The 10,123-nt window shown below is 33.7% G+C and overlaps 2 protein-coding genes across 3 annotated transcripts in view; one reads left to right on the forward strand and one right to left on the reverse strand.

Moving 5' to 3' along the window:
* The window catches only part of LOC138124227 (ankycorbin), a 34,267-nt gene extending 24,346 nt beyond the window's left edge, over nt 1–9,921 (reverse strand). For both annotated transcript variants that reach the window (XM_069039194.1, XM_069039195.1), the window contains exon 1: nt 9,757–9,921. In XM_069039194.1, the coding sequence (XP_068895295.1) occupies nt 9,757–9,906 (150 nt within the window). In that variant the 5' untranslated portion in view covers nt 9,907–9,921. The remainder of the gene's footprint in view (nt 1–9,756) is intronic.
* LOC138124177 (putative gustatory receptor 28b) lies at nt 2,083–4,282 on the forward strand. The gene is made up of 3 exons (XM_069039128.1): nt 2,083–3,450; nt 3,499–3,669; nt 3,724–4,282. The coding sequence occupies exons 1-3, from the start codon at nt 2,551–2,553 to the stop codon at nt 3,775–3,777; spliced, it is 1,125 nt and encodes a 374-aa protein (XP_068895229.1). The 5' UTR covers nt 2,083–2,550; the 3' UTR covers nt 3,778–4,282.
* Nucleotides 9,922–10,123: the final 202 nt, after the last annotated feature.

Genomic DNA, 10,123 nt, shown 5'->3' on the forward strand with positions numbered 1-10,123 from the left:
GGAATAAGGAGCAAGGCATAAAATCATCAAAAATCTGTATGTTCCAATAGAAACCGCAAATACGTCCGCTTTTAGAGGTACACTCTGGCAAAATTTGTGAGGTTAGGTTTGGATGTTTAAGTTTTATTTTCTTGACGATGATATTGAACACAACACAAGTTTTCATAGCAATACCAATACGCTGGATTATGATCATTTGTCCATTTCCTTCTTCACATTTTGCTACACAAATTTTTCCAATAGATGAATTGTTGAAGCCATATAATTGAGAATTACGTGTTAAATCCTACATTCATCTGTAAACTTATATTTGTCGTGTCTTTATCGTTTATATTATATAAAACTATACAGGGTATTTCACGAGTGATAATGAGCCTGACGGAATAATAAATTCAAGCCACAATACATTTTCAAAAAAAGCCGGACATTTTAATTTCAGTAGCCAGCTTTTTTCGGAAATATAGTGGGTTGCATTTTAAATTACGTCAGGCTCATTATCACTGCTGAAATATCCTGTATACAGCGTGGTCCAACACTTACCATTTTTGCGATTACGCGGTTTCTAATTATCGAAAAAATTTTACGCTTGGCTAGGAAGAGACACACATTATGGAGCTATAAGCCTGCTCCATTATTTTATTTATTATCAATTGGGTTTCGCGTCAAGAGGCGATAAAGTGAAATTAATCAAAATTCAAATTTTTTTTTTTAATCTAAATAGGTTCAAACTAATACAGAAAACAGAAATCTGAAAATAAAAAAAATTAAAACGCATCACATTGCCGATTTATTTGCAATTAAAGAAGGTGCCGCACAACTGACAGGAATTTATGATGCAGTTACACTAAGTGCCTAATCACAAACCAAACCAGAAGTAAGATTTACAATAGCCGATCGCCAAACTGCAGGTACTTATCCTGTCAGGGCCGAACTCGAATATTTTACGCCTAGCAATTTCGGCAAAAATTCTGGAGAAATTTTCAAATAAATTACGTAATGAAGTTGAAATTATTCAATATTCAGTTTTCTAAAATATCTATTTTTCATTTAAAGAAAAATCCTTTACTTGCTGCGAATCGTTTCTATCATAAACTGGAATTTCACCAGTACTGACCTGAAAAATGGTTTCGGGGGAGCCGACAGCCCTGCGTCAAAAAGATTTATTGGGGGCCATCACATTACGAGCTGTCCTATTCAGCTCTACCATAAACGGTCTTGGATTCCAGCTTTCTTTAACTTGATATTTGATCGCAATTTTCACTATTACCTAATTATAATTCAAAGTCGGAAGTGGATCAATCAAAAAGGTGAGGAGTTCTGTAACTAGTAGAGAAAAAAAAAGCTTTCAATATTTGGACCAATTTGATATTAAATCGCTATAAAGTTAGCTCCATCACAAAAATTTAATTGAAAAAAATTGATCATGCTCAATCATAGAATATTAATTGTAGATTGTGCCTACCGAGTTTCAGAATTTTTGGACAATTATTAAACGTGTAATCGCAAAAATGGTAAGTGTTGGACCACCCTGTATATATACAGTTACTCCTGCAGCTCTGCACTGAGGTCAGTCAGGTCACAACACAACGTACAATGAAAATTTAAAATTGACAAGTGACGCACAATTGATTGTTTTTGCTCGCTCCGCTAAAAAACTCGACTCCCTTGATTTTAGCTTGTCGTGTCATGCTGCGAACGATTTTAGCTTGTTCTGCGAACGATTTTACCGTGTCGCATGAAACTAATTCACTGCCCGGGAATAAAATGTATGTGGCTGCGCCTAAAGAAGTTTTCATTTCAAAAACGGAAATAGAAATACAAATTTGATAATGTGTTAAATACTCCTTTACTGATTACTTCATATATTCTACTTGGAATTAATTTTAGAGACATTCCAGAAAATTCTACTGTATTTCACTCCCCGTGTTTCCAATAGTAGCAGTTGTAAATCGTGATTGTGTATAAAATAGTGTAAAAACCTCGGTAAAAGTACAATTCCTGTGTTTCGAGAACTATATAGTTCACCTCGAGACAAGCCTCTCGGTAAACCATAGTTCTCTGGACAGGAATGGAATACTTTCCGTCTCGCTATGTAATATAGGTACATACGTGCTATTACACGGCAATATTGATTTTTCCCACATTAAGTTATTTTACTTATGTTAATGAACAACAAGGACGCTTTTAATTAGTAGAAACGTTAAATTAAACTTCATTCACTTTTAAAAGTAGAGCACCAAATGTTGATTCGAATCAATTCGTAGGTACATTTCATTTAAATGTTCCTAACTGGTTTATTAAATAATCAAATTTGTATTCCACGTGCATTAAAATATGAATGACACCGATCACCTTTTCAACCAAATAATAATATATTGATAACGAATAAACACCACTAAAAATATTCATTAAAGTAATGACAACAACTTCATTTAATAATTCCCATTTATCGTAATAACGGTAAAAGCTTTACTACAAAATTAAGTATTAACGGCATGCAAGATACTTTCCAATTTCAAATTCAGTTGTCGGCAACTATTTGTAGCGATCATGTCTTTCTTCACAACAGTACCATCTTACATCAAATATGTGTACAAACTGACCGGTGTTCTGCAGTTTTCGGTCGAAAACACTTTTCGGTCGCGCTTGTGGTGCCTTCCTTTCTACATTGGTTTTCTTTGCTTGGCCACTTACTTCAACCTTGTGTCACCACATCAAATCAACGACATTATTGAATATATGGATTACTTTGGAAATTTCGGAAACATCGTCTACACCTCAACATCTATAGTTTTATTTTGTATCAGAAGCAACAAGATCAAACTGTTGCTAACGAAACTTGACAACATGGTACTGTCCACGGTACTCGTCACGTCCAGTAGAAGCAAGCGGCACTTCAACTGGAGGGGGACTCTTCTCTTTTTGTGCTTCTTGGTGAACTTTTCGTTGAATCCTTATTCGAAGCTTTCTGCCCTTTACATGATGTACATCTGGATTCCTGAAATAATTTACTCGTCGGACACTCTCTTCCTGGCCGACATTTTGAACTACTTTGGTGACAAATTCGAATCGATTAATCGAAACTTGCAACGCCAAGTCGATGCGGTCGATTTGTTTTCTATTTTTCCGTTGACAAATCCCGACAAGATCAAAATTCTAGAAGAGGATGACATCAACTTCAATATTCAACGCATCCAGGAGCTGTCGCACTTCCACTACGAACTGGTCAGTACGGCTGTCAAAATTGGAGAGATTTTTGGAATTACGATAGTTATGACGTTGATACTGTGGTTTGAAAGTATAATCGAAACTATTTATTATATAATCTACGTCACAATCAACGACGAAGATAACACTCTTGTCAACTATGCATACCACGGATCTTATGTGATGTTTATGTTTTGTTGGTTGTTCGTACTGGTTACGAGTTTCAGTGACGTCCAAAATAAGGTATTTGGAAAAAATATCATACTTTCGTTTCAAAGAGAAATATTTCAGGCCAACGCAACATCTACTTACGTTCATGACATTTGGAATAAATATGCATTAACTGGAAAAATTAACGTAAAAACACGTCATCTTCAGCTTGTTTCTACTAGACTGCTTAATACAAAACTACATTTTACTGCCATGGATTTTTTTAGTTTGGACTGGACCCTATACCATATGGTAAATACAAATGAAAACTGTAAAACAGATGGAATTTAGAATTTTATTTTTTAGCTAATAGCTGCAGTCACTACTTATGTGGTCATACTCATACAATTCCATATTTAAGTGTGACTGAAATAGAGTGCCATTTTCTAGGTGCAATATGGTTATTGCTTATTCGTAACAAGAGCTTTTAATATTCGTATATGATATTCGAAGCTAAATTAGAGTGAATTAAAAATTATATTCTCAACTGATGACAAACCATTTTTGTAATAAATTACCAGTTGATGTCAGTTGTACAAAAGTATCAATACAGTGAACTGACCTAATAACACACAAAACGTGCACTTCGGTTGTTAGATGTTACAGGTTAATTTTTGTGTTGCATGTAGAAGTGAATATTTAAATCACTGCAGTATATTTCATGAAAATAGGACAGTCAGACGGATTTTTAATTTATAATTTGTAATGGCCTTGGATCACTTGAAGAAATTAATTAAGTTTATTTCTGTTGAACTAGGAGTATGTAGAACAGATTTCTTTGTACTGTTAAATAAATGATAACTACTGACAGCAGAGTACATCAAAAATTTACTATTTTCTTTTTTATTATAACAAAGACGTTTATTTACTGTACTCTGTCTGTCTGAATCTTTCATTCTATTGTCTAATCACTTGATAGAATTAATGTAATAATGTAATGTAATAAGAAAACTGTAAATATAACGAATAATTATTGAATAACTTAAAAACGCAACAAGTGGGATATAAACATGATTATCGCACTCATCTGAAGCTGTAGGCCGAGTTTGTGTAATTATGTAAGTGCCATAACAGTATAGGTATTATAGCCAGAGCGCCAAGAATAGATCCCGAGGCGCGCCGAGGGATGTAATGCGCGAAGGCTATTCACTGCTCTACTGTGGTTTATATATGTACTATTTTTTTCACTACTAGATACGTTAAAACCCTTTCTGATAATAATCTGAACCCTCCACCACCCGGCGGCACTTCAATTTTGCCGGAGTACATACACTATTAGGGATATTATTATCAAGTAATAGTGCAGTGCTTATCAACATAATTACCGGCGTCTCGCCTCCGCATTTTGACTTTGTTGTGTATTATGTTCTGTGTCAATGTTAAGGAATTTTCTCACGATATGACATGAGTATAATAATATACCTTTTTGAATTTCAACTACCAATGTGTTTCTTAAATCCAGAATTAAATTTTAAAAAGAGATTGCGGTACTATTCCCGTTGCTGAAATTATTAGTGGTAAAATAGAAATTTTTTCTAAACTCCAAAGATTTCTCATAGCAACGGAGAGCTCTAAATATTTATTAATTTTTGTGTCTGTGTTATACTGTGTGAATTTGGAACAGCTATATCTAAAAGATATGCTTGCTTTTGTTGTTTATTTAAAATAATAATGTCTAGTCTGTTATGCTTAATATGAATTATTATTTTCCAAACAACTTTCTGGTGTATAACTATAATGTGGTTGTGTATTCTTTAATAAATTGAATTTAACAGCTAAATTCATGTGTATAATTTTAGCGAATATATCATGACGTTTCTTATATTCGCTTTGAGCCAAAACGGTGCAAGAAGAAATTATATGTTCAATTGTTTCCCTTTCAGTTCCGCAAATCCTGCATTTATCAATTAGCGATTGCAAACCGCATATGTGTTTTTTATAATTTCTTGTATTTATAACACGATCTTGTATTGCAAATATAAAACCCTCTGTTTCAGGGTGAATATTTGATTTCTTAAGCCATGGATGAGAAGCCTGAATATTAATTTCTGGCTGTTCCAGTTCTTTAAAGTATCTCCCATGTAAAGACTTCTGTTTTATATTTGCTATAGTGTCAGGTATATTTGGTTCAACAATATCTGAAATTATATTATTACCTAAATTTAAAGGTGTGTAACCTTTATCGGCTGAAACCAAAGCATTAAATAAGGTGTTATCTCGAGCTCTATTGAGGAAATAATTTTTTAGTGAAGCAATTTGATTGTGTTACAGTATTTCTAGATTTGAAAAACCCCTACCACCGTTTTCGCGTGGTAAATTAAATCTTTCAATAGCAGATTTAGGGTGATGGTTACTAAATTTGGTAAAAAGAACTCTGGTTTTAATGTTTATATTCTGTAAATTAGTTTTGGACCATTTTATAACACCGAAAGAATAGGTCAGTAATGGAACAGCATATGTATTAACTGCTTTAATTAAATTATTACCGTTTAATTTTGATTTTAAAATAGATTTAATTCTCAAATAAAATTGCTTTTCTAAATTTTCTTTTATAATTATTAACAATAGTATATTATGATACACGTTTATAAGGAAGCCTTTAAAGCACGCGCGACGAGTTTCAGAGCACGACGCGTAGCGGAGTGCTTTTAACGTCGTAAGTGTTTTAAAGGCCCTTATGAACGTGTATCATACGCTATTTTTTATTATACCTGCACTACAATTTGCAAATTATATCAAAAAAAGTAAAGTAAAATACCTTTTCCGAAGTAATCTGTGTCATAATTGTGGATATAGAAATGGTCAATTGTTGTTGTTTCGTTGCTATTATAAATTGTATATCACTGTCTATTTATCATTGTTCAAAATGAATGGTGAATTTGTTGTTACCTGAGCAACCCTTAAAGCTTTAGTGTTTTAAAGGCCCTTTTTCGCACGCATTTTAGTGTCAAAAACAGGGATTATGATTCAGGTATAGTAAATAGTAGTTTATTTGACGAGTTTGTGTGTAAATTGGGCCTTTTTTGGCACGCGTGGCCCATTTTAAAACGCGAGTGAAACGAGAGAAAATGAGTTCTTTCAAAAAAGAAGTAGCAATACTAGCGTCTAGCCTGTTTAATAATAATAATTACTTTATTTCCCTTCCCCGATCATAAATCAATTATCTTGTTTAATTCTCTTTAGTTTTTTCCACTATTTACTTTACCATACCCCGTGCCGTAAAACATGGATTACTGCTGGGCGTGCAATAAAGTTAACCATTATCTATCTGAAATGAGTGGAATAATAGTTATTTAATATACAGGTTGATTCTGAAATAAGTTTGGGAAAAAACCTGGTAATTGGTGATGATGAGAAGAAGTCATAGACAAAACATTTTTCTTATGGAAGTTTTTTCGTTTTCGAGATATAAGTGATTTAAAATTTGGTCAAAATTGTTAATACCCTGCTGAGTTAAAGGTGATTAATTGATTATTCTGGTCCATAGCAACAATAATAATCAAAGGCGTCGAAAATACAAGAACAAGGGGCAATTTTCATTCTTTTGATTTCACCCCCAAAAGTCAGTTAGGCAGTATCAATTTTGTCCAAACTTATATCAGAATCACCCTGTATAAGACGATAAAATTGAATTTTATCAATTCAATAATCAAATAAAATGTCAAAAAATGTTAGAAACTAATACAACAATGGATGTTGGCATAGAAGTATTTTTTTATCGTCTAAACGATAAAATTGCATTTTAACATGAAGTAGAGAGTAGATAAAATGCAATTTTAACAGTGAGGATTGAATAAATAAAATTTAAAGTACACGGCCATGATCAGTGCTTGGCGAATTACTTTATAAATTAGCAGTTAGTTTCGTTTTTTACTAACGTGAATTAATTATTTTGTTCAGCAATCTTTTCCTTGAAACCTAGAATTAAATATGGCGTAAGATTTAAAAATACTCATCAGTTCCAGTTAACATTAGTTTAGTAACCCATCATCATGCTATGTAGCGTGTAATTAACTATTATCGATCTTAAAATTATCAATATACATCTGCAACGTACATGTAAAAATCTTTATTTTATTAACACCTAAGAAAAGTCAAGCAACATTTTTTCTATATTGATCGTTCCATTCATCAGACTAAAATTTGAGGTAGAATTTTCTGATACACTTCTCTGAATGAAAATGAAAAGATGACTCAAAACTGTAGTTGTCTTTGGTTTCCACAATTTTATACAGGTGTCCCCCCCCCCAAAAAAAAAGACGAGTCCATAGCTGCCTTATTTATCGAAGGATATGAATAGGCTACCAAATGGCCTAATAAATTCATGTATAGCTCCAAGGGCTTCAAGGCTAAACTGTAAAAATATTTTTTTTTCAAATGGGAACACATACTTTTTTTTAGTAATTTTGATAGAGATTTTTATTCTGAAAGCAACAATGTATCACAAATATACATTTACATACCAAAAATACAAAACAAAAATGTTTAAATAGGTATTATCAACATACGAGTATAATGTCAAATTTTAAGACATTCATTTAAATATTCTAATGACATACTGTACGAGTGCGGTAAAGTGCCAGGTAAACAGAGAATCTAATTTTTGGCCTCCTCAACTCTAAATGACATGTTTACACATTTTGAACAGCTAGGGTATCTTGATTTTTATACACTAATCAAACTATCTGTCATTTTACCATACGGAGTGTGTAAAATTATAAGAAAATTTTAAGCTTTCTGGAACCTTCAAAAAATGTTTAGCGTATCACAAGTAAAGTCCATTTATACTAAGACAAGATACCGCTACTATTAATCCCCTCTGTTTTCAAAAATTAACAGAAATGAATTGTTTTCTTCTAAAGTCTGATGCCGCTATCTTCTGGTGTAAATCGTAAGCGTGTCAGTTATCGGTATAATAGATAACTTTCTGCCATTTCATTAATTAAATGTCAGTCTTTGACAGGTTTTGCAAAATTATTGGTTACAAGAAATTTCAAATTTGAGAAAACAAGTCGTCGGTTAAAAAGATTAATACATTACTAATGCGGTAGGCATTTTACATCACTCGGTTTTTGTTAAAACACTCCCGCTGCGCTGTCGTGTTTCAATCTAAGAACCTCGCGCTGTAAAATGTAGCCTACCTATCCCTCTACGAGCCTACCGAATATGTAATGTAATGTAATTTGGTCATCATTTTGCTGGTGTCACAATTGCAATAGCCGCAATTGCCGCAACCTCGATGATCGAAGAAATACTTTCTTCGTCTGTATCATTTATTTTCGCAGTGATGACACAACCGTGAGAGGTATACAAAATGTAGCCAGTTTACAGCTGTGGCTTGTTTAATATTATTATTTCTCATTAAGTAATTTCGGGGTGATTATAAATGTTCGTAACAACTAGTGGGCGTAGCGGCGCACCTAAAGCATAGAGCACAGCCACCTACGATGTAAATACAATCATTTGTAATGACCCTGTATTTCTTACGATAATAAGTCATATTTAGTAAAATATTATATGATGCTCGTATTATATGTAACTATATTTACCGAATTTATGTGCATTTATTCACAGTGAAGTAAATTTTGCTTGTTCGTTTTATAATAATTACAAATTTTCGGTTGCACAAAAAATTTTGTGTACATCTTGGCCGTGAAATCCTGTAACATCCTGGAGATTTTCCTGTCTCGGCCGCAAGCGGCCTTGGCAACAATTTTTCTCTCGGTACGTTAAAGAATTATTTCGCGACCTTGATAACAAATAACTATTTTCAAAAAATAAATTTATTTCTAAAAAAAACAAAATTGGAAAATACTTTTCCCAAAAATTTGAAATCGTTTTTGATGGCAGGAAATTTCCATTGTTTTTATGTAGGAGTAAATAGAAGTATAAAAAAGCACGCACAGTAATTACAATAATAAAAGTCCATATGTTTGAAAACAATATAATTAAAATGAAAATGTCACGTCAGCTTCATAATGAATTAGAATTATTTAAAATTAAATTTTTACAAACTGAATGGAACGATTCATCGACTGAACACACACAACATTAATCTATTAAAATTACCACCGCTCACTGAACAAAATGTAAATATTTTCCTTTCAGAATAATAAAAAATGCATAAAATAGACACATCAAATTAAAAACCAATTTGTTAACAAGTAATAGGAAGTGACATCCTTCCGTGCCAGTTTCTGATTCGAATCGATTAAACACTGCAAAGAAAAACATCCCTTGTCGCTTTCCCGTCGAGATGATTTATCTGCACACTTTCCCCGCTCACTTTCCCTGACAGCAATTTACGACAGAAGAAAGCAAAACGTTTTTCTCACTAACCTGTTCTCGAACGATTTTCCGGACGCTTTCGACGTCGCCCTGCTGAGCGGCGTACATCAGGGCCGAAACGCCTCGAATGGTGGCGGCGCGACGGTGTTTGGTGTGGCGAGCCCCCGTCGTTGTTGTGGCGTCCGACGTCGCACTAGTCATTTTAAGGCGTCGGAACGCCAAACTCCAACTTCACCCCTCCAGCGTCGTCGGCCGGTTTACGTCGTTTTGACCACATGATGCACTGGAAAACCAACCAGACGCTGAGTTCTAGTCGGGGGTTGTTTGCATATGACGGCCTTGACATAGCACCCGGGGGCTAAATTGCACGGGTCTAGCGAAAACGGGTCGATTAGCCCAGATTTAGTGTTCACTTGCC

This window comes from Tenebrio molitor, chromosome 2, assembly GCF_963966145.1.
Source record: "Tenebrio molitor chromosome 2, icTenMoli1.1, whole genome shotgun sequence".
In the NCBI taxonomy this organism is placed as follows: domain Eukaryota; kingdom Metazoa; phylum Arthropoda; class Insecta; order Coleoptera; family Tenebrionidae; genus Tenebrio; species Tenebrio molitor.